General features: G+C 25.0%; 1 protein-coding gene across 2 annotated transcripts in view; it reads left to right on the plus strand.

Moving 5' to 3' along the window:
• Positions 1–178: 178 nt before the first annotated feature.
• Positions 179–27,151, plus strand: part of LOC127288431 (dopamine receptor 2-like) — a 92,577-nt gene continuing 65,604 nt past the window's right edge. For both annotated transcript variants that reach the window (XR_007844041.1, XM_051315865.1), the window contains exon 1: positions 179–1,822. Coding sequence is in view for 1 of the 2 variants with exons in the window: in XM_051315865.1 (XP_051171822.1) it covers positions 561–1,822 (1,262 nt within the window). In the remaining variant the exon portion in view is untranslated. The remainder of the gene's footprint in view (positions 1,823–27,151) is intronic.

Genomic DNA, 27,151 nt, shown 5'->3' on the forward strand with positions numbered 1-27,151 from the left:
TGTCACTATTTAAATCATAGACTTGAACTGTCAAAAAAAAACTTCTTTTTAAACTAAAAACAAAATTAAAAAACTAATTTTAAACGACAAAATGCTTTTAAATTAAAAAAAAATTGAACTGTTGGGAAAAATTATTTTTAAACTAAAAACAAAATTTAAAAAATTAATTTTAAATGAAAAAATTATAAACAAATACTTTTTAACATATTTAAATCGGAAAAATAAATTTTAATTCTTTAAATCGAAAAAAGTATCAAATTTTGTACGAGGGGTATTTTAATTTTAAAAAGTGGTGCAAGAGTAATCGAGAAACAATGCGAAAACAGAAGAGAGCACGAAAACGAATGGAGAGAAAATCAGTGATCGAATCACTGATTGAAAAATCGATAAGTGCAGTGAAAGAAGGTCGAGGAAGAATAAAAAAAAATTGTGGAGAATAGAAAGAAAAAAAGAAGAAAAAAAAAAAAAAGGAATTGGCGTGACGTAAAGGGAGTGGTGCGGTGAAAGAAGCAGCTCGATCAGCAGATCGACTGGCCTCTCGTGGAAGATTCACAACTAAGATGAATGAGAGTGAGGTCTATTTACTTGGAGGATTCGACCAAGAGGCACCAATATTAAATGAACTCGATTTAAATCGAAGTTATTACAATAGCACAAGCATCAGTGATAGTAGTGTTAGTGGTAGTAATTTTAATAGAAATAATACACCATGGAGTGTTGATAATGTTAATAATAATAATTTATGGGATTTAGCAACAGATCGCGCTGGTTTAGCTGTGGTATTACTTTTATTTTCTGTTGCAACTGTTTTTGGTAATATGCTCGTAATATTGGCGGTAATACGTGAACGTTATTTGCATACGGCGACAAATTATTTTGTCACATCATTGGCATTTGCCGATTGTCTTGTTGGTTTAGTGGTGATGCCATTTAGTGCAATTTATGAGGTACTTGAAAATCGATGGCTATTTACAATTGATTGGTGTGATGTTTGGCGTTCGCTTGATGTATTATTTTCGACAGCATCAATTCTTAATTTATGTGTAATTAGTTTGGATCGTTATTGGGCAATAACTGATCCATTTACTTATCCAACGCGTATGAGTCGTAGAAGGGCGGCTATTTTAATTGGAATTGTATGGATATGCTCGAGTGCAATTTCATTTCCTGCAATTGCATGGTGGCGCGCTGTTAGAACTGAGGAAGTGCCAAAGGATAAATGTCCATTTACTGAACATTTGGGTTATTTGATATTTTCGTCGACAATTAGTTTTTATTTGCCATTATTTGTTATGGTATTTACATATTATAGGATATATAGAGCGGCGGTGATACAAACGAGAAGTCTTAAATTGGGTACAAAACAAGTGATGATGGCATCGGGTGAATTGGAATTGACATTGAGAATACATAGAGGTGGTGGTACAAATGCTGATGCAAGACATTTATTTCGTACTGCATCGAGTACACCTGAGGATTTACAAGATTTAGAAGAGCCATTAACTGCATTACATAATAATGGATTGACGAGGTTACCATCGGCAAGATTAAATAATAAACAAAATATGGGCAAAAATTTTTCACTATCGAGAAAATTGGCAAAATTTGCTAAGGAAAAGAAAGCAGCAAAAACACTTGGCATTGTTATGGGTGTGTTTATTGTTTGTTGGCTGCCATTTTTTGTTGTGAATTTGTGGTCAGGATTTTGCAGCAAGTGCATTTGGCAGGAGGAAATTGTATCGGCGGCTGTCACGTGGCTTGGTTGGATCAACAGTGGAATGAATCCCGTGATCTATGCGTGCTGGAGTCGTGATTTTAGAAGGTAGGAATTTTTAATTAATTCCAAAAAAAATCTGTATTTAAAAAAAAACACAATTTTATAAATATTTACTCTGATATTGATCTCAAATGTTTATCCACTGGATATAGAATTTAAATTTATGAGCGCCATGAGAAACATGGATCAATGGATTTTTGTATAATCCCAAAAGCAGTGAATCAACATTTATGATATACCTTTTAATAGCTCTCTTTTTTTCAGCGAGTTATAACTTTGTGTATATAAAAATTTTTTTTTTTTTCGAAAAAATATTTCCAAAAAAATGTTAATAAAAATTTAATTTTTATTTCCAAACGTCGAAAATAGATGCAATTTTGTTATATGTTGAAAATTTGATTTGAAATTGATTTGCACTCGAAAATTTTCGACCCTAATTTATAACTGGCATTTGACCAGATTTATATTGAAATCACTCAATGAATTTCCTATATACTATATATATATATATATGTACGTCCCCCGCGTGAGTGCTCGAGGGAATTTCAGCAAACCGAAAATCTGACCAGAATCCAGTTTGATTCTAATGATATTTTAAGCAGAGTTTCTCTAGAGGAAACAGGTCAAAGTTTATTTGATATTAAAGCGGAAATGCCCCACTCAATTAGCATTATTAAATGAAATCTTAAAATAAATTCATGAATTCGGGTATATATTCTTAGCAAGTATAAATAAATTATTTTGAATCTTTGTTTGCAGAAAAAAAAACATTTAATTGATTCAAATATTTTTATTTGTAATAAATAATTTTTTTTTATTAAAATTATTGAAAAAAGAAGAAATTTTTAAGTATTCGTAAAAGTTTAATAATAATAATAATAATAATAATAATAATAATAATTTATCAGATTGAACCGAAATTATACTTATTATCTTATACATATTTATGAGAAGATAATAAAGAAATCTCTCTCGATTGTTTCAAATCATTCATATTAGATATACGATTGTGTTTTCTATTTTCATTCGGACAATGTCACCTGACTGGGTTATAACTTTGTGAAAATATTTTTCATTCTTTTCCTTTCATCTCAATAGGGTCCATTATTACTTACTTTGAAATTTTTTTTTGATTTTATTTCAATCTGCTCTAATAAAATTGATGATATTAATTTTTTAAATTATTTTTAGTCAATTAATTTTCAACATCTTTTGGTATCAAACAATCTTGTATATATTTTCTAATTAGAAATAATGTACAGTTTCATAGAGAATAATCCATATTCAAGTAATGTCTGACCTAACATTGTCTCTTCTACTTAGTAGCACCGATTGTTTGCGAGCGAAATGATAACATCGACCTGTCTGACCAAACACGGTGTTTTTCACTAAATTATAGACAACTTATTTCCAATTTAGAAGCATTTTAACTAAATTTTTAATTATTTTCACTAATATAACTTCAATAATTCGTCTGACTAAATTCTGTTGTTTCTATTTAAAAAAAAAAATTTTCCAACAAAAAAAGATTTCTGATTTTTTTTTCGTATTGATAAATAAGTTATTGGTAAAAAAAAAAATTTCTTTGAAATTTTTGGCTCTTGTTTTTTTTGATAAATATATATATAACTTTTGCCAAGTTCCCCCTTCTATATCTTTATATAACTATCATCGTAAAGTTAATGTTGACCACTCCCTATACCCACCATGAACGTTTATGCAATTTATGCTCGGACCCTAATTAGAATTCAGACACATAGGTTGGTCGTTACAACTACATTCAATGAAAACCGCATTTAAGGTTCTAATTAAGGATTATAATTTATTTATTAATCTTCATATTTTGATTAGAAAATATTTTATCAACTTGTAAAAAAAATTCATATCTTTCAAATTCTGAATTTTTTTATTATAATTTTTAATTATTATTTATTTTTGTTTTTAAACAACAATTCTTATTGGGGAAAAAATTTATTTGATTCAAAAATAATATATCAAATAAATATTTATTTGTATTATTATAATAATTATTATGAGTCAATTAAATTGTATTTGTTTCAAATATAAAAACTATTGATTCAAATACAGTTTATTTAATTCAAATAAAAATTATTTGGTTTAAGTAAATTTTTATAATTAATCAAATAATTATAAAATTTCTGATACCAAATTTCTTTATATTGTTTCTGAATTTTTAAAATACTTTGTGTTTAAATTTCTCGAGAATATAATAATAATTTAGCGTAATGCTTTTTTTTTTTGTATAAAAATCTGCGATATACACATTTATAGTTTTTCGAGTTTAATTATATACATTTTCCATTTTATCCTTTCTCGTTTATTAAATTCCCTCCTCTACGAATACATATATATATACATACAAAAAAAGGATTATCATAAGTCCTTTCATTTAAAATGCCTTGATTGCGGTGAATCCACAATTTCGACCTGCTTCTTTTTTTTCTTAACACTTTTTTCCTGACGCTCGTATAGAAAGATAGTCTCATTCCATTACTGAGAATGCTGTGCGCAGCTTGAGAGGCAAAAAAAGGAAGTAATAAGAGTCCCCCGAAAATAGAATTTTTTTCGAGACATGTCAAATGAGTAAGGGAAAGAGAGAGAGAGAGAGAGAGAGAAATTAAAACGTTAGGTCGAATGGACTGAGCGTAGCCAGAAGATCGCTCAGTGATGTGAAAGTTAATGATGCCTTAGAGGGAGAAAGAGTGAGAGTGAGAGAGAAAGAAGTACAATATTCAGACAAGTATTTAAACAGTACCATTCGTATGCTATTTAATTCTAACTACAGTCCAACTTTCTTTTTATCCACGATTTTGCAAATGCACAAAATTGTTCACGAGTTTGAAAATTAAAGTCTATCATAAAAGGTGGAGTGACACGGTTAATTCAAAATCTAAATTAATTAATTTTCCTCTCTATTCAACTCATTTTTTTTTTATTTTCTTATTCTATATTTATTTTAATATTTTATATTAATATTTATTATTTTTATTTACACTGAAAAAAAAATTTATTTGATCCAAATACCGGTGTATTTGGTTATTATCAAATAAATATTTACTTGAATCAAATATTTCTTATTTGAATCAAATAAATGATATTTGCTTCAAATACTGAAATATTTGATTCAAATAAGAAATATTTGAATCAAGTAAATATTTATTTGATAATAACCAAATACACCGGTATTTGAATCAAATAAATTTTTTTTTTCAGTGTATATATTATATTTATTTTATCTTACAAAAATTATAATTTTTAAAGAAAAAAAAATTAAAAATTTGTTTGAAAATTATGAAAATAAAAAAAAATGATTTTAAAATGAAATCGGAAGCAATTTTAAGGTGAAATCGACGGTATATATATATATGCTATATAGAATCAGTAAAGGTCGATGGTTCGTAGGGGTTGATAAACTGGCAGATAACCAACCAAACCAATCCAATAGGCACCTTCCGGCTGATTAATCATTTGAAGAACAATTGTGGCTCTTACTTCAAGCAATTTAACCCGAGCGTCGTCCAAATTATTTCTTCTAATACGCCTATATATATATCTGCGCAATGTCAATAGAAATAAACTTTCTCTTTTTTTTTCTATTTTACTAGAAAAAAAATGGCAATTGTTTCTCAACAGTAAATAATTTTTTCATATATTTTTTCTTTAATTAATAATTAATTAATTATTTTCATTTCTATTTAGAAATATTTATTTAAAATATCATATTTAATGTTAAATATTTTTTCTTAAAATTTATTTTTTAATATTATATTAATTTGGTACAAATAGAATTCTTTTTACTAAAATTTTTATTTATTTAATTAAATATTGATTTAACTTTATTTTATTTGATTCACTTTATGGTGTCAATTTAAAGTAATTTAAATTTAAATTATAAAATAAATTTTAAATGTCAATTTTCGTTTATGTGAATTGCTAACATAACTGCTTTATATATATATATATATATATATATATATATATATATATATATATGAATAGATAAAAGAGTTTATTTTTTTCATGAGAATATTCTTTAATTTTTATAAGTTAAGAATTTAATTATAACGATAAAATAGAACATAAAGAATAAAATAAATAGAAATAATTAAAAAATTGTATAATTAAGAAAACAATTTCTTAATTAATTAATTAATTAATTAAGGGAAAATTGAACTCTGATATCGCTTGCCTTTTTTTTGTATTGAATGAACAGTTTAAGTAGAAATCACCGTGTTTGGTCAGACAACCTCTATTCTCTTTACTTCTTTCCTTCTCACTCTCTCTTCATTCAATATCGCTTCATAAATGATCAAACAATGCATAAAAAAAAAAATATTTGCGTTCACCGGAAGTAGAGCAAAGAAAAATATGAAAGTCAATTTTTCGAATTTATAAACCAATTAAATTTATTTACACAATTTTTTTTTTTTTTTAAACATTTTTTACAACTATATTTTCATTTTTTACTTTCCTCTATAATACGCAAGGAAAGTTTTATGATCTGTGTATCTTCTGATGTGATGATATTTTTTTTTTTTATATAGATAGAAATTCGATTAAAAAGTGAGAAAAATCATTTCTTTTTATATTAGTTATGCAAAAAAAAAAAAAAAAATATGTTCTTTTTATTTAATGCTGTAGATAACCTTGTAGGAAATATGTTATTAAATTTGTTTTATGGGATTTTCATACTTTTTGGCTGATTAAACATTGACCTCTATTATTCAACTTTCATATAGGCTGACTATTCCCTGATCTACACTACTGAGATAAGGTTCTGAATGGCCACTTATTCTGTCGCTTAATTTTATACTTTATCAAGTGTTCAGGAAACTCAATTATTTTTTTTAACACCAAATAAGTTTTTTAAAAAAAATAGTACATAGGCAATTGTTATTTTAATTCAAATAAATTAAAAATTATTTCACTTTTTTAATTTGAAATGAATATTTTTCGAAAAAGGGGGTTGAAGAATTATTATAATTACTATTTAAATACAACTAAATAACTATAATATTATATATCGTATATTGCATATAATATACTGTATATTACGTATTGTATACTGTACATTATATATTGTATATTATATATTATATATTATATATTGTATATTTTATATTGTATAATGTATATTGTATATTCTATATTTTATATTTTATATTGTATATTATATACTGTATATTAAGTATTGTATATTCTATATTATATATTGTATAATGTATATTGTACATTATATATTGTATACTGTATATTCTATATTATATATTGTTTATTGTATATTGTACATTATAATATACAATATACAATATACCATACAGAATGTACAATATATAATATAGAATATACAATATACATTATACAATATAAAATCTCTATATTATATGTTGTATATTCTATATTATATATTCTATATTATATATTGTACATTCTATATTGTATATTATAATGTACAATATACAATATACATTATACAATATATAATATACAATATAGAATATACCATATAGAATGTACAATATATAATATAGAATATAAAATATACAATATACAGTATAAAATATACTATATACATTATACAATATAAAATGTACAATATACTATATATAATATAGAATATACAATATATAATATAGAGATTTTATATTGTATAATGTATATTGTATATTCTATATTGTATATTATATATTATATATTACATATTGTATATTGTACATTATAATATACAATATAGAATATACAATATATAATATACAATATAGAATATACCATATAGAATGTACAATATACAATATACATTATACAATATAAAAACTACAATATACAGTGTATAATATATAGTATACAGTATAAAATATACTATATACATTATACAATATAAAATATAAAATATAGAATATAGAATATACAATATATAATATAGAATATACACTATACAATATATAATGTACAATATACAATATACATTATACAAAATAAAATCTCTATATTATATATTGTATATTGTATAACGTATATTGTACATTTTATATTGTATAATGTATATAGTATATTTTACACTATATATTATATATTATACACTGTATATTGTAGATTTTATATTGTATAATGTATATTGTATATTGTACATTATATATTGTATATTTTATATTCTATATTATATATTGTATATAATATATTGTATATTATAATGTACAATATACAATACGTAATATACAATATGTAATATATAATATAGAATATAGAATATAGAATATACATTATACAATGTAAAATGTACAATATACTATATATAATATAGAATATATAATATAGAATATAAAATATACAATATATAATGTACAATATACAATATACATTATACATTATACAATATACGTTATACAATATACAATATATAATATAGAGATTTTATTTTGTATAATGTATATTGTATATTGTTCATTATATATTGTATAGTGTATATTCTATATTATATATTGTATATTCTATATTCTATATTTTATATTTTATATTGTATATTCTATATAGTATATTTTATACTGTATATTATATTACAGTCCCAATTATTTGGTGATAAAAATAGAAATGATTGAAATAAAAATTCAACTTTAGATTTTTGAATGCATCAAAGCGTAATGTAAAGGATTTGAGCGGAAGATGTTCGTGAAAGAAATTCGTGTACGGCTACAGGTGGAGTGGTAGTGTAATTGAAAACTTGAAAGGCAAACAAATGGAGACATGGTAGGGGCATGAAGATAAATAAGGAAAAGTCAGTATATAACGTTGGCATAAAATGGGTAACATGCGAAGAGAGGGAGAGAGAGAGATATAGGAGCTGGTTAGTCGAATATAGATATATATATATATGTACATAAGGCAAATGGAAGCATACTGGAAATGAGAATGGGTGAAAAGAAATGAGATTGTCTAAGGAGAGAGAGACCGTGTGTGGCATTAACTAGATGGACCATATAGAGTATATATATTTATCTCAATCTAGTTTCAAAGCTTTAAATCTTTCTTCTTTTCTTTTCGTCTCTTTTTTTCGGTCACATTTTCGCATTCTTCAATACACTCTTTTTTTGCTTTTTTAATTCGCTACTTTTTTTTTTTTTGTGTAAAAAAAAGTTTTTTCTCAGAAAAATTCGTTTTTTCTTAATCAAACATGAATTTCCTCTTTGTATTGCATCTCACTATATGTGATGGTACTTTTCGTATTTTACCACTTGAATTCTATATTTATATGTGTCCAGCAAATATATATATATATATATATTTGCAATGATCTACTTTTCTCAATTTGTCAATATGTTTGCTGAAACTTGCGAAAAAGTGGACAATGAAAAGTTGATTGAATTGAAGTGTTTGCCCAGTCAACTCGAACAATTTTGATTTGAAAAATTGTGAAAAGAGACTTTTTTTTAACAAACTTTTTATTATATTATTTATTGTATTTTATTAGAAGTAAATAAATATTTTTATTCATGATTAAATTGTATATTGAACAATAATTTTTATTTTTTTAAGAAAATTTAGAATGTAAAATTAAAATTGAGTTGGAAATTTGAAAAAAAAAAATTTATTTATTTATTTAATAACAATGTGATAATGGAATAAATTAATAATTTTTGGTATTAAAATTGTTGATTCGTTTTAATGAAGGAATAATTGATAAATTAATTAAAAATGTATTATATATATACGGGAGGTGAAATATTATCTCGTCTTGCGTATTAACGCAAACAGCCCGTTAACCCAGTACTCGTTTTACGACTAGTGGCCAGTTTACAATCTATCATTGTCCTCACACACACACACAAATATATATACACACATTCACACCAATATAACTGCGAGGAGATGGCAATGTAAAACTTGCGTCCAGCTCGTACTAAATACCGACACTCGTAGGCCATTTATTCCACCTCACCAACCCATACATGCATATACCGTTTCTCGCCATTCCCGCAGCTTTTTTTTTTTTTTTTTTTTTTTTTGAAATATGTGCATTTTGTGACACGCCAATTTTTTTTTTTCCATATCACAAATACTTAAATTTGCTGAGAATACACAAAAACATTATGGGTTCCAATTTTTCAATTAGCGCTTGTTGTTTTTATCACTTAATTATTTTTCTATTATACAATAAAAAAAAAAAATAATGTTAAAAAATTAATGTTTAGTAATTTTAATATTTTTTATTTGTAATTACTGTGACGATATTTGATAGTCGTTTTGGAAATTATGATTTAAATAATTAATTAATGATTTTGCTATTAAATAATTAATTAATAATTTATTTGTTGAATGGTTTCACCTTTTCGCAAGTAATGAAGAGTAAAATAATCCTGGTAATTTATTAATAATTAAAAAACTAAAAGAAAAATTTAATTTTTTCTTCTTGAATTAATTTTTTTTTTAGTAATTGACGTTTATTTATAAAAAGATTTAAATGCTCATATTCGGATTTTTATGAAAGTACACTCGAAGTTCTATAGAGGGGAAAAAAAAAATGTTTATTTGCATTTTTTAATTAAAAAATAATTCTCAATTAAGAAATTCTAATCACTTTATGTCCTTCATATATAGAACTGCTAACCATACAATTTTCTTTATTAATTTGAAATTTTTTGATATAAAAAAAAGTTTAATATCCATGACATTGGAGGGGGTAAGAACAATAATAATAATAATAATAATATTTCTAATTTCTCTTTTGTTATCGACATTGGTATTTTGTGTACTTAGTCAAATTTTTTCTTATATTAACTTTTTTTTTCGTTTCACACAAAGTTTGCGAGAAAAGAAAATGCAAAATACTTATCAAAACGTATTCTCGAGAGTTTTAGCGCGAAGAAATCTTTATGTAAATCACTTCTTTTGGTTTGCTGTAGAAAAGTTTGTTTTTATTTTTACCGGACTTTTGAGTAAAGAAAAACAGGAGATTTTCTCTCATTTCATTCACTATATAATCAAAGAAAAACAAATACCTCTGATTCATCAAGTAATTAAAAGCAATTAAAAATGTTCCTAAGTGAACAAAAAGTAAAGAATCAAGCGACTAAAATCAAATTGACTTTTGCTTTTTTTTCCAAATGAAAAAAAAAATATTCCGGAATGTAATATAATTTTTCCTTCTATTGTATTTTTTTTTTTTTTTTTTTTAATAAATACAAATAAAAATTTTGCATTATTATAGGATCTTCTCGTACAATAGACGTATAGGGACCTGAGATGCATGGATTTTATACATATATATATTTATCATAAGTGACACAAATGATGCTGATGCTCGGGATGCACATATCAGATTCAACCCACGTTTCGTTTTGACGTCATTTAATCTCTATGAAAATGATTGATTGAAAACTGAGGTTGTTCTTAGGCAAAAAAAAAGAGGAGAAAAAAAATGAAAAATCCACACAAGCAAAAGAAAATTTATGCATAACTTGAAACACTTCCCATCTTTTTCTTTTCTTTTCTTCTTTTTTTTTTATATATATAAATTCCATGTGTGTAAAAAAAATACAAAGTTTTGAATTATTCGAAAAATGTCGATAAAAAAATTTTTATTGAGAAAGTTACAATAAAACGAAATCGTTTTCTTGTCAATGATATTCAAAGAGTAAAATAAAATTATCATATTTATGGTCTTATAACGTTTTCGAGAAACTGTATTAAAATCTCAAGACATTGTCTTACATAATTTTCACTGGAATTTTTATTTTAACATATATTGAAAAGTTTTAGTAATAAAGCTATTCGTAAATGTGAATTTTTCATTTTAATAAAATTCGCTTAAATTAATATTCAAATTACTATTATTTTTTTAAAAATTATTTTATTATATGAAAATTTATTAAAAATTATGTATAGAAATAATTTATTAAGATACCTATTTAAATCCAGATTACTATTTTAATCGTTAAGATTTTATACGCTTTTAATTTGACTTAAAACATAATTTCTGAAATAAGATTTTAATTAGTGCCACTAACGTAAATTCTATAATAAAGTTAAAAGTTTATTAATTTTTGATAGATTTAAAGAAAATATAAAAATTTTTTTAGTACAATTTTTCAATTACTATACTATTTTTTTTTTATTTGGAAAAAAAAATTTTTTTAATCAATAAAAATTTTGTCGATTTAAGGAAGTAGTGTTCAATTCTGATAAAAGTGGAAAAATTTAACTCTATATATGATAAGGATTCAATTAGTTGGCAGTCACGTTAGGTAGTAACTTCTTCTGAGCCTTTCTTTTTTTTCACCCTAGAAAAATTAGATTTGCCCCGTAATACGACGACTTATTTTATCAAATATGTTATCTATATAGATATGAGAGTCAGGAAGCTTTTAATGTAATAATAATAATTGAATTGAGCCATTATTTTATATTAATTACCGTACTCTTGATAAATTTTTTTAAATTCGTATATTTATTTTTATTAATTTTAATGATTAATCATTTTTAAGTGTATTTTTTTTGTTTTATATTATAATTTATTTTATTTTTATTTATTTTTATTAAATTAATTAATTTTAATTTTAATTTTAATTTTAATTTTAATTTTAATTTTAATTTATTTCAATTTGATTTACTTTATTTTAGTAAATAAAAAATAAATTTTATTAAATTAATATTAATAATTTGAGAAGAAATAAATTTTTATTCTTTATAAAATAAACTCTATTCGATTTTGTCTACACAGTTGAACGATAAGAATCGAATTAATTTTATTCAGAGGGTACTTGTCGATTGACGGCTGTAGAAACTTGTTTAATTTACCAACTGATCTATTTTCTAAGTGATATATTTTGTTTTACTGTTTTCTTATCATTTCATTGAATTTAAATTCAATTCAAATAAAGTTTTATCAGTTTTATAGTTGAAAATTATATATATTTAGATTTTAATTCGAATCTATATTATAATTTATAATTAAATTAAATTTTTCCTAAAATAAAAAATATATTCTTAATCTACTCTCTAAAAAAAGCGATGTTCCGCTGATTCAGATTTAGAGAGTGAGAATTTATTTTTTATATTTTTATTTTGATATACTGATTTTAAGAATTTTGAAAATATTTTAGAATTTTTAAAAAATTTTTTTCCGTGTTAAAGAAAAAAAAAATTCTCGCTTTATTAATTGTTGTAAATTTTTATGTTTGCTGTTATTTTACATAATTCTTACATAAAGTCTCGTTGAAGTAGTTTTAACTTAGTTTATATATAGTGTCAGCTTTAGCTAAATTTTGTTGCTGAAAATAGAAATGGATGATTCACACGTACCTTTTCTTTATAGTATAGCGTTTATATATATATATATATATATATAGGTGCAACACGAATATAAAATTCTCATGCATAATGCAATTTGGGACCACTATTGCACATTTCAGGAGTATTTCAGAGCGTATAAGCTGTTTCCTACATTGAATCGTTGTGCGCCGGACATTTAACTTGCTCCAAATGCACAACGCAAGTCTCTATTTCACCATATGTTCGTGAACATAAATTACATTTCCCTTAAAGAAGAGAAAACTCTACGAATAGAAAAATATATACTGTGTATAGTTGGCCTTTTGTAAAATGGTACAATTTTATTGTGTGTGTTTCGTAAAATAAACGCGGCGGGGATAAGAATGAAAATTTACAATATTACCAGCTAAAAAAACTTTTTTTTTTTATTTATTTTTTGTTTATTATTTTTTATATTATTTTTTTTTATTTGTAGAATTTTTGTTTATTTCTTTGGTAATTGGTTCGTTAATTAGCGTTATTACGAAAACCAACGGAAATCAAATATTATAGAATTAAATTCAAAGACTTGTGGTGGTTTCTTTAGTTTTGAATTTGTGGAAGAAACGTTATTAAATTAAGCAAACTAATTAGCGGGATGAATTAGCATCTTTTCTTTTTAACTTAAAAATCAATTTTCACTAGAAATTTTTTTTTCTTCTTAATTTATTGAGTGGTATTGAAAAAAAATTTATTTGATATTTGATTTAAAAATGATTACTTGCATCAAATAAATATTTACTTGAACCGAATAATTTTTGTTTGGATTAAATAAATTTTATTTGATGCAATAATTTCTGTATTTGAAACAAAAATTCAATGGTTTATTACTTGAATATTATTAAATAAATATTTACTTAAACCAAATAATTTTCAATTAAATTAAATAAACTGTATTTGAACTAATAATTTCTAAATTTAAAAAAATTATTTAATTCAAATAATTGCTTGACTATTGTCAAATAAATATTTACTTGAATAGAATAATTTTTATTTGAATTAAATTTTATTTGAACTAATAATTTCTGTATTTATGAAAAAAAATTCTGATTCAAATAATTTATTGCTTGACTAATATTAAATAAATATTTACCTGAACCGAATAATTTTTTATTTGAATTAAATAAATTGCATTTAAGCTAATAAAATTTCTGTATTCGAAATTTTTTTAATTCAAATAATTTATTGCTTAAATAAATATTTAGTTGAGTCAAAATAATTGTTTGTAATAGAATCAAATAAATTATATTCAAACCAATTCTTTATTTCAAACATTTAATTGATTTAATAATTATTTTCTATTTATTTATTTGAAAAATAGCAAGCAATTGATTGTAGGAATAAAATATATTTTCTTTTCATACAAATTTTTTTAGTCATTTACTAATTGAAATAGTAATTTACTAATTCATATTTATAAAGTAGGTATACACTGAAAAAGAAATTTATTTTATTTAAATAATTACTTGACTATTATCAAATAAATATTTACTTGAATCTAATAATTTTTATTTGAATTAAATAAATTGTATTTGGACCAATATTTTCTGTATTTATAACAAATACCATTTAATTGTCTCAAATAATAATAATAATCGGTTTAAGTAAATATTTATTTGATAATAGTCAAGTAATCGATTATTTGAATGAAATAAAATTTTTTTCAATGGTGTTTTCTTATAATGAGGGTAAAATTGAATTGTAGAAAAAAAAATGGTCAATTTTGAATATTTGCTATAAATATTAATAAATATATGGAAGCTTCGAGTGAATATTTATTACACTGTCAAAATTTGTTAAGTGTCAAGTTGTGTACCATACTCCTTTTGAATGGCTCTTCTCTTTTGGAATGTGCGTAATCAGTTCATGAATAAACATTTAGACTTGCAGGATCTTTTGTTATACCAAAAGGGATTTATGGAAATTAGTCAGATGCACGTGCACTTGAGGCTCATAATTTGGCTCTGATGAGTGTACTCGCGTTTGTCTTGTTGTTGGTGTGAGCACATATGTTTATCTAACTACAATTTGCGCTTGTTATTTGTTTGTTTAACTATACATATATGTTACGCATATATATATATATATATATATATATATATATATATATATAAGGAAACAAAATTATCGTTTAAATTAAAAAAAAAAAAATTCACACTTTCTTCTCTTTATTTTACTAAAAAAGCTAATTCATTTTTCCACTCATTTTCACGGTTGCATGTTATTCGTGTATTATTTTTCATCTCGCACATAAAATGATCTCGAGTATAATAAACTACTTATACAATTCTTCTAAGTTAATTGAGTTTTTTTTAAAACACTTTTTTTATATTACAAAAAAAATAATTTTGAAATTATTTAAATTGCGCGAATCAATTCAACGTTTGGGAAGAAAATTTTTATCAAAAATTTAAATATCAAATGAACACATTTTTGAATTTATGTATATATATATATAGCAAAAAATTCAATTGAAACGAAAGAAAATTTTCCGTTGAGACAAAAAGAAAACGTGACAGGTCGCGTAGCTTTCGCATTTTTCACGTGTGAGCAGTTCCAAGGAAAAACTGTTTTAAAGAAAAGTTAAAAGAAACTCTTGGGTACAGAGGGACTAAAGAAAATCATATACTTAAAAAGGAATAAGAAAAAAAAAAAATGTTCTTACGCTCTAATACTCTTGAGAATTCTTGACGTTGAGGTTAAGCTTCTCTAGTTTCCTCAAAGAGATTAAACAAGTGGTTCGAGTGATCAAAAGTAGGAAGGACAAACAGCTTAACTTGTCTTATTAGAAGAAGCTCTTAATTTCTTCGTGTCGATAAAGTCTGTTTAGATAATCTATATCGTTTTACTTTTTTCCTTCCGGAAAAAAATATGTTAATATTTGTTGTAATTTTTAGTTTTATTAATAATCTATTATTAAAAAATTCATTTTTTTTATTAAATATTAGCAAAATTAAACGCGCGCCAAATTGAGTATTTAATTGTATGTTATAAAGAAATTAAAGATTAATAATTATCAATAATAATTAAATTTATTAGAATATTATTACATATTGAATAATAATCGACTTATTTTAATAAAATGCGACATTTTTTTTTGCATTTGAAAAAAAATGTAAATAATACAATTTTTTTAGTATAAAATTTATATCTTCTTCAGATCTTCTTCAATTCAATTATTTAACAAATTTTGAACTAAAATGATTCTTCACTAAATTAATTATTTTTAATAATTTTAATGAAATACATCACAAATTCAATTATATCAAAATTATTTTTCAATTAAAATTTTTATGAAATTTAACAATTGTTTATAATTTAAAAAAAAAATATCACAATAAAATTGAATTTTTTTTTAAATTTCAATTCAAAATAAACTAAAATTCAATTATTACCCGAAATTTTAATTCAAAAATCAATTAAAAATCCAATAATTATCCAAAATTTTCAATTTAAAATTTAATTATTTACCAAATTTTCAATTTAAAATGAAATAAAATTCAATTATTTTCTAAAATTTCTATTTAAAATTAATTATCCAAATTTTCAATCAAAAATGAACTTAAATTAAATTATTATCCAAAATTTCAATTAAAATTCAATTATTTCCCAAAATTTTCAATTCAAAATGAACTGAAATTCAATTATTTTCCAAATTTAAAATCAAATAAAATTTAATTATTCTCAAAAATTTGAATTCAAAATTAATTGAATTTTCAATAATTTGAATTTAAAAGCATCTAAAATTTAATTATTTCTAAAATTTTCCATCGAAAATTTTTTTTTTGAAATTTAATAATTTCAATTATAACTCTAAGGAAATTTAATTATTTTTAACTATTTTAATAATATTGTTTGAAATTTCAACTATCTGAAACCATTTTTTAATTAAAAATGATTTTCAAATTATTGTATTTTGTCCGCATTTTCTAATAAATTTTTAGTGAAATCATCTCAAAATTTTACATAATTAAAAATCACTTAAAGTTTCAATTAATTTCAAAAATCTCAATTTTAAATCTTTGAAAATTCAATTTAATTTAAAAAATGATTTCCAAAAATTGTTTGATAAATTATTTTTAGTTCTGTAAAATTTAATAATTGTTTGAAAATGAACAATATCTTTTAAAATTTAATTATTTCTAAAAATTTCAACTTTAACCCTTCGAAAAGGATTATTATTAAAAAAAAAATTTTTATTTAAAAATCTTTAAAATATTTTTGTTAAAATAAAAAACAAATCCACTTTTTGTGGAATATAAATCGACTGAAACAACTTTTTGTGTCTTTAAGTTGATTCGAGGCCTGTGTTTTTATAATTAATATTTAATAGGTATTCATTGGCCCCTGGTACCTTAAAAATTAATTTTTAAAAATAAATTTTTTTCAAATTACTATCTAGTACGAAATTTCCTGGCGCATCTTTTTTCTTATCATAAATTTTGCTTCCTCGTGGAGGAAGCTTTGTAGTCCTTTCGTTTATAAAACTTTTCAAAGTGGCGGAAACAAATTTTTTTCTTTATAGAAACATGTTATATGAGATCCTGATCAATTGTCCGGATGTATGTATGTGTGTGTATGTGTGTGTGTGTGTGTGTGTGTGTGGATCCCTTTTTTGTTTAGAAGATAACTTTAACAGGTTTTAATGGATTTAGATAAAATTTCGTAGGCTCATTTATCATACTAATATCTCAAATCTGACCAAAGGATTTTTAAAAATACCTCAAAAATAAATTTTTATCGTCCTTTTTCCAAAAATTTTTTTGGCGGTATTCCCGAACGATTATCTCGCGAATTTAATTTTTCGAAAATTTTTCCGAATTTGTTTTCTAGTTTAGCTTAGCATCCGCTGGACCAATCAAAAAGTGCGCCATACATTTTTTGTTCAGAACTTTCTTCTAACTACTTTGGGGATATTCCGGAGCGATTATCTCGAAAATTTATTTTTTCAAAATTTTTTCAGAAATTTATTTTAGTGTAGCTCAGCATCCGCTGGACCAATCAAAAAGTGCCCCATACATTTTTTCTTTAAAACTTTTTCCCTATTTTATTGGCGGTATTCCCGACCGATAATCTCGCAGATTTAATTTTTTGTAATTTTTTCCAAATTTGTTTTTTACTGTAGCTCAGCATCCGCTGGACCAATCAAAAAGTGCGCCATACATTTTGTGTTCAGAACTTTCTTCTAACCACTATGGCTGTATTCCCGAACGATTATCTAGCAAATTTAATTTTTCGAAAATTTTTCCAAAATCTTTTTGAGTGTAGCTCAGCATCCGCTGGACCAATCAAAAAGTGCGCCATACATTTTTTGTTCGAGAGTTTTTGCTCAATTTTTTGGCATTATTCCCGAGTCATTATCTGGCAAATTTTTTTTTTCGAAAATTTTTCCCCAGTTTTAGTGAGTGTAGCTCAGCATCCGCTGGACCAGTCAAAAAGTGCGCCATACATTTTTTGTTCAGAACTTTCTTCTAACTACTTTAGGGATATTCCGGAGCGATTATCTCAAAAATTTAATTTTTCAAAATTTTTTCCGAAATTTATTTGAGTGTAGCTCAGCATCCGCTGGACCAATCAAAAAGTGCGCCATACATTTTGTGTTCAGAACTTTCTTCTAACCACTATGGCTGTATTCCCGAACGATTATCTAGCAAATTTAATTTTTCGAAAATTTTTCCAAAATCTTTTTGAGTGTAGCTCAGCATCCGCTGGACCAATCAAAAAGTGCGCCATACATTTTTTGTTCAAAACTTTTTCCCTATTTTATTGGCGGTATTCCGGAGCAGTTATCTCGCAAATTTAATTTTTCGAAAATTTTTCCAAAATCTTTTTGAGTATAGCTCAGCATCCGCTGGACCAATCAAAAAGTGCGCCATACATTTTTTGTTCGAGACTTTTTGCTCAATTTTTTGGTATTATTCCCGAGTCATTATCTGGCAAATTTTTTTTTTCGAAAATTTTTCCCCAGTTTTAGTGAGTGTAGCTCAGCATCCGCTGGACCAATCAAAAAGTGCGCCATACATTTTTTATTCGAGACTTTTTGCTCAATTTTTTGGCATTATTCCCGAGTCATTATCTGGCAAATTTTTTTTTTCGAAAATTTTTCCCCAGTTTTAGTGAGTGTAGCTCAGCATCCGCTGGACCAGTCAAAAAGTGCGCCATACATTTTTTGTTCGAAACTTTTTCCCTATTTTATTGGCGGTATTCCCGACCGATAATCTGGCAAATTTAATTTTTTGTAATTTTTTCAAAATTTGTTTTTTACTGTAGCTCAGCATCCGCTGGACCAATCAAAAAGTGCGCCATACATTTTTTGTTCAGAACTTTCTTCTAACTACTTTAGGGATATTCCAGAGCGATTATCTCAAAAATTTAATTTTTCAAAATTTTTTCCGAAATTTATTTGAGTGTAGCTCAGCATCCGCTGGACCAATCAAAAAGTGCGCCATACATTTTGTGTTCAAAACTTTTTCCCTATTTTATTGGCGGTATTCCGGAGCAGTTATCTCGCAAATTTAATTTTTCGAAAATTTTTCCAAAATCTTTTTGAGTGTAGCTCAGCATCCGCTGGACCAATCAAAAAGTGCGCCATACATTTTTTGTTCGAGACTTTTTGCTCAATTTTTTGGCATTATTCCCGAGTCATTATCTGGCAAATTTTTTTTTTCGAAAATTTTTCCCCAGTTTTAGTGAGTGTAGCTCAGCATCCGCTGGACCAGTCAAAAAGTGCGCCATACATTTTTTGTTCGAAACTTTTTCCCTATTTTATTGGCGGTATTCCCGACCGATAATCTGGCAAATTTAATTTTTTGTAATTTTTTCAAAATTTGTTTTTTACTGTAGCTCAGCATCCGCTGGACCAATCAAAAAGTGCGCCATACATTTTTTGTTCAGAACTTTCTTCTAACTACTTTAGGGATATTCCGGAGCGATTATCTCAAAAATTTAATTTTTCAAAATTTTTTCCGAAATTTATTTGAGTGTAGCTCAGCATCCGCTGGACCAATCAAAAAGTGCGCCATACATTTTGTGTTCAAAACTTTTTCCCTATTTTATTGGCGGTATTCCGGAGCAGTTATCTCGCAAATTTAATTTTTCGAAAATTTTTCCAAAATCTTTTTGAGTGTAGCTCAGCATCCGCTGGACCAATCAAAAAGTGCGCCATACATTTTTTGTTCGAGACTTTTTGCTCAATTTTTTGGCATTATTCCCGAGTCATTATCTGGCAAATTTTTTTTTTCGAAAATTTTTCCCCAGTTTTAGTGAGTGAAGCTCAGCATCCGCTGGACCAGTCAAAAAGTGCGCCATACATTTTTTGTTCAGAACTTTCTTCTAACTACTTTAGGGATATTCCGGAGCGATTATCTCAAAAATTTAATTTTTCAAAATTTTTTCCGAAATTTATTTGAGTGTAGCTCAGCATCCGCTGGACCAATCAAAAAGTGCGCCATACATTTTGTGTTCAGAACTTTCTTCTAACCACTATGGCTGTATTCCCGAACGATTATCTAGCAAATTTAATTTTTCGAAAATTTTTCCAAAATCTTTTTGAGTGTAGCTCAGCATCCGCTGGACCAATCAAAAAGTGCGCCATACATTTTTTGTTCAAAACTTTTTCCCTATTTTATTGGCGGTATTCCGGAGCAGTTATCTCGCAAATTTAATTTTTCGAAAATTTTTCCAAAATCTTTTTGAGTGTAGCTCAGCATCCGCTGGACCAATCAAAAAGTGCGCCATACATTTTTTGTTCGAAACTTTTTCCCTATTTTATTGGCGGTATTCCCGACCGATAATCTCGCAAATTTAATTTTTTGTAATTTTTTCCAAATTTGTTTTTTACTGTAGCTCAGCATCCGCTGGACCAATCAAAAAGTGCGCCATACATTTTTTGTTCAAAACTTTTTCCCTATTTTATTGGCGGTATTCCGGAGCAGTTATCTCGCAAATTTAATTTTTCGAAAATTTTTCCAAAATCTTTTTGAGTATAGCTCAGCATCCGCTGGACCAATCAAAAAGTGCGCCATACATTTTTTGTTCGAGACTTTTTGCTCAATTTTTTGGTATTATTCCCGAGTCATTATCTGGCAAATTTTTTTTTTCGAAAATTTTTCCCCAGTTTTAGTGAGTGTAGCTCAGCATCCGCTGGACCAATCAAAAAGTGCGCCATACATTTTTTATTCGAGACTTTTTGCTCAATTTTTTGGCATTATTCCCGAGTCATTATCTGGCAAATTTTTTTTTTCGAAAATTTTTCCCCAGTTTTAGTGAGTGTAGCTCAGCATCCGCTGGACCAGTCAAAAAGTGCGCCATACATTTTTTGTTCGAAACTTTTTCCCTATTTTATTGGCGGTATTCCCGACCGATAATCTCGCAAATTTAATTTTTTGTAATTTTTTCCAAATTTGTTTTTTACTGTAGCTCAGCATCCGCTGGACCAATCAAAAAGTGCGCCATACATTTTTTGTTCAAAACTTTTTCCCTATTTTATTGGCGGTATTCCGGAGCAGTTATCTCGCAAATTTAATTTTTCGAAAATTTTTCCAAAATCTTTTTGAGTATAGCTCAGCATCCGCTGGACCAATCAAAAAGTGCGCCATACATTTTTTGTTCGAGACTTTTTGCTCAATTTTTTGGTATTATTCCCGAGTCATTATCTGGCAAATTTTTTTTTTCGAAAATTTTTCCCCAGTTTTAGTGAGTGTAGCTCAGCATCCGCTGGACCAATCAAAAAGTGCGCCATACATTTTTTGTTCGAAACTTTTTCCCTATTTTATTGGCGGTATTCCCGACCGATAATCTCGCAAATTTAATTTTTTGTAATTTTTTCCAAATTTGTTTTTTACTGTAGCTCAGCATCCGCTGGACCAATCAAAAAGTGCGCCATACATTTTTTGTTCGAAACTTTTTCCCTATTTTATTGGCGGTATTCCCGACCGATAATCTCGCAAATTTAATTTTTTGTAATTTTTTCCAAATTTGTTTTTTACTGTAGCTCAGCATCCGCTGGACCAATCAAAAAGTGCGCCATACATTTTTTGTTCGAGACTTTTTGCTCAATTTTTTGGCATTATTCCCGAGTCATTATCTGGCACATTTTTTTTTTCGAAAATTTTTCCCCAGTTTTAGTGAGTGTAGCTCAGCATCCGCTGGACCAATCAAAAAGTGCGCCATACATTTTTTGTTCGAAACTTTTTGACTATTTTTTTGGTGGTATTCTTGAGCGATTATGTCGCAAATTTAATTTTTTGAAAATTTTTCCAAAATGTTTTGTAGTGTAGCTCAGCCTCCGCTGGACCAATCAAAAAGTGCGCTGTACATTTTTTGTTCGCCACTTTTTTTTTTTTGTTCGAAACTTTTTGACTATTTTTGCTTCCTCGTGGAGGAAACTTTGTAGTCCTTTCGTTTATAAAACTTTTCAAAGTGGCGAAAACAAATTTTTTTCTTTATAGAAACATGTTATATGAGATCCTGATCAATTGTCCGGATGTATGTGTGTGTGTATGTGTGTGTGTGTGGATCCCTTTTTTGTTTAGAAGATAACTTTAACAGGTTTTAATGGATTTAGATAAAATTTGGTAGGCTCATTTATCATATTAATATCTCAAATCTGAACAAAGGATTTTTAAAAATACCTCAAAAAAAAATTTTTATCGTCTTTTTTCCAAAATTTTTTTTTTAATCGAAAAAATTTTTAAATGGAAAAATTTAAGGTTATATATAATAAAATCGTATTCCTTACGTCAAGACGAATCGATCGATATATATAAAGTATACATTTGAGGTAAATTTAAAGAATTAATGAAAGTTAACAAATCAGAAATTCACATTTTAGCAATAAAACTTTGCTTTCTCCACGAGGAAGCAAATTTTTTTGCTGATCGTAAAGAGGAAAAAAAATGTTCATGTAATGAACATCTGAATTTACAACTTGTTTTGTATTTGTATACAATTTTTGAATCGATATACAACTTTAAAAAAAATTTCGTTGATAAACGTTGTGTACTTCAGCTTCGTGAATTGAATTTTCGAATTTGGAATTTTAAAGAAACTTATTTTGAAATTTGGATACACAATTATACAACTTTGGCAAAAATGAGAAAATGAATTGTCAAAATTTGACACGTCATAAGATTACTATTCAAAAAAACACGTGAAATCAGAAAAGGCCAACTTCAAGTTAGGACAGAAGGATTTTCATTATTATATAATAATTTTATATTAGTTTAAATTTTAAAATACAGTTTATAAAAATATTTATATACAAAAATAAACAAAAAAACTGTAGTACACAAAATATTTAGTAGGCTGTCATTTTGTTTTACTTTATATCTAATTTTCAATTGTCACATTATTGGTTACTTAACTGTTTTAAAATAAATATTTACTTGATCCAAATAATTTTTATTTGACATAAATAAATATATATACTTGAACCAAATAATTTTTATTTCAATTAAATAAACTGTATTTGAACCAATAATTTTTGTATTTCAAGAGAAATATTTTATTGGCGTTTGTTTAAGTCTTAAGAAGAATAAAATTTATTTGAATCAAATAAAAATATATTTGCCTCAGACCTTAATAACTTTTTATTTGTTTTAAATAAACAATTCAGCACAAATAATATTAATAATTCACTTATGATTATAAACCATTTTAAATAAAAATTCAATTTTTATGAATAATTTATATTTATTATTTATATATTTATGTAAACGTGTCTTATCATAGATATTTTGAAATAATTTTTTTTTATATATAATTTAACATTCCTCATATCTTTTTTTAACGTTAACGTTTCTCTAATTTACATTTTTCCAAGGTTTTTAATTTCAAAGAATTATTTGTCTAGAAATTAAAAAATTGGCGGGTTTAATATTTCCACACGTGAATTAAAGTCACCTGATCAGATATAATTTGCTCAAAGACTGGACAGTTTTTCTGCTTTAAAATTGAAAATAAAATAGAACAGGTTTTTTTTAAAATATACTTTAATTATATATTTAGTGTTAAATTTTTTCATTTTAATATTTATTTTATTATTTATAAAGAAATATTAGTAAAATTAATTACTTTTTCAATATGAAAGAATTTTTAATTTGAAATTTTCTGTTTCAGAAATTATTATTTTATTTATTTTATTATATTTTCCTTAAAATAAAATTTGAGAAATTTCATCGAACTCGCCACTTGTGGAATTTTTTTTAATAATCATCGCTTATCTTATTTTAAATTTAAGAATTAAATATTAGTATTAGAATAATTTAGAATTTGAACAGAAAAGAAAAAAAATTCTTGATATGTTTGTTTAATTTATTCAATATTTGCAGAGTCTTAAAGTGAATAATTTTTGATATATAAATATAAAAAAATATTTTAAAATTTAAACATTAATCAATTATTTCTCAATATAGAAACGTTCGATTATATAAATGCAAATCGAAAAAAAAAAGTGAAAAGAAATTTATAGATATGTTGAAATTGTTCTTTTTATTATTTATTACAATACTTTCATTATTTCCACATTTGAATCATACTGAATGTTGTGGTACGACTTTATTGAAGTTTAGAATTAAAAACAATAAAACTTGTTCTGACTATGATGCAAAAGTTGTTTATCCTCTTCCTGAATTTGCTAATATAAAATGTAAAATTTCTGTTTGTGGTAATGGAAAACCATTACAAAGTGGAATTTATTGTGGCAACGGACCATGTAATATTTTTGGTTGTAATTGTGATCGTGGTTGTACAAAAGGACATCCAGTAACAAAATTTAAAAAAATCCATGGAAATGATGTGTATAATGTGACAATGGAAGAATAGATATAAAAAAAAAATTAACAGCGTATTTATAAATATTTATATATTTATCCAAAAATTGATTAAATATTATTTCAGGTGCATAATTTTTTTTCTTTTCAATTTACTCTTTTTTTTGTTGTTGTAATAGTTATAAAATGAATTTTTTATAGAATTTAATTTTTTTTTTCGTAGCCAAAAGAAAATTTAATATTTCATAGAAAAAGTAGTGTTTAAATTAAAGGATTATTGAGAATTTTTTTTTTGTACGAAAAAATGACTTTTGTTCAACATATTTTGAAGATTAAGTTACGACATTGTGTTATGCTTTTTAAAAATATTTTTCTTTCTTTTTCTCTTTTGTATGTAAATAATATTTTAAAACCGGGACCTTCACCAAACCGTTACGAATTTTAAAATGACTTTCGTTTCGTGTCAGAAGACACGAAAAAAAGCACATACACTTTAGACATGTATATATATACTGTTTGTCTATTTCCCCTTCCAATTGTCGGATATTAAACTAAACTCATCGGTTTAGTTTCATTTTACGTGTGTCGGATGTAAAAACTAAATTTTACATCTGGTTTGCTTTCATGTTTGAATACGAAATTGAACTCTTCACGCTTATTTGACTTTCGTGCGAGATACTAATCTTTTGAATTGTTTTTAGAAAATGAAAGGAAATTTATTCTCGAATGGTCACTTTAAGTTATGATCTTGAAAAAAAAGAATTTTTTTTATTTGAAAATACTCGATTACTTGACTATTATCAAATAAATATTTACTTGAACCAAATAATTTTTATTTGAATCAAATAAAGTATATTTGAAAAAAAACTATCTCAAATAATATAATTATTTGATACAAATAAATATAATTATTTGATACAAATAAATATAATTATTTGATACAAATAAATATAATTATTTGATACAAATAAATATAATTATTTGATACAATTATATATAATTATTTAATACAAAATAAATATTTATTTGATATAAAGTAATCGAGTATTTGAATTAAAACAAAATTTTTTGCATCAATTTTCTAATTGACAGATAATTTTGGAAAAATTTAATGTGGAAGTTTTATGTATAAGCATCTTGCGAATGAATATATTCTAAATAGATTTTTCTATAAAAATATAATTCATGTGTGGAATCTTTGAAAAATTCATGAGGATATTTTTTTATGATATTTTGAATATATCAGAGGATATATATATATATATATATACATGTGATATTTTGTTGAAATATAATTTTAAATTCCCTTGGATGTTCGACTACGTTCACTTTAAACAATTTGACGCTTAAAAACCTCATCGACTTGAGGTAAAAGAGTCTTGAGAGCGAGAGAGAGAGAATATAAAATTTCCACTCAAACGATAGAAAAATTTTCTCAGGCAAACGTTGACAATGAGATCGATGAAAAAACAAGGCTGAAAAATTTTAAAGAGTACATTTTAAAATAAATATAGAATTTTAGTATCAATTTTCAACTTTTAAAAACAAAATTAGAAATAATTTTTTTTCTCTCTTAAAATAATGAATATATTTTTGAAAATAGTAATAAAAAAATAGTAAAAAAATAGTAATTTGAAAATAGTAAAAAAAATAGTAATTTGAAAATAGTGAATATTTGCAAAAAAAAGAGAGAGAAAAGAAAAATTGGAAAATATTTGAAAATTATAAAAATACGTTATATAAATTTAGATATGGTAGTTGAAAATTACTTTTCTATGTGCAAAGAAATGCCTCTTTTAAAGCTCATATATGGCTTGGAATGTGCTCAGTCATCTATTCTTATGTCTATTGGATTTAAGACGCGAAAGAAAATAGGAACGTTAACGACGTTTATTGGAAGTCTTTTGAACAGTAAAAAATTACTTTGGCTATATTTCTGAATTTTCTGTTATTATCTGAAAATTCTTATTTTTTATTATTATTTAAAAAAAGAATATCTAAAAAAATATGAGTAAGAATAAAAAGCTACAAGACCAAGATCAAAGTTAAAAAATTATCTAGAAAAATTTAATCTTGAGAGACAAATTTCCATTTTAATAGTTTCTATCTTTGATTTTTTTTTCATCCTTTGAAAGTTGATTTTTTTTTCTTCGAAAACCTCTTCTTCTCTTCGAAGACGTCTTATTCTCTTTGATATCTTCTTTTCTTTAAAAATATCTTCTTTGAAAGTGTCTTATTTTTTTTTTTTTCAAAAATTATAACATTCTCTCTTTTTTTG

This window comes from Leptopilina boulardi, unplaced genomic scaffold (genome assembly GCF_019393585.1).
Source record: "Leptopilina boulardi isolate dan_hultmark-lab unplaced genomic scaffold, ZJU_Lbou_2.1 LbouV2_386, whole genome shotgun sequence".
NCBI lineage: Eukaryota > Metazoa > Arthropoda > Insecta > Hymenoptera > Figitidae > Leptopilina > Leptopilina boulardi.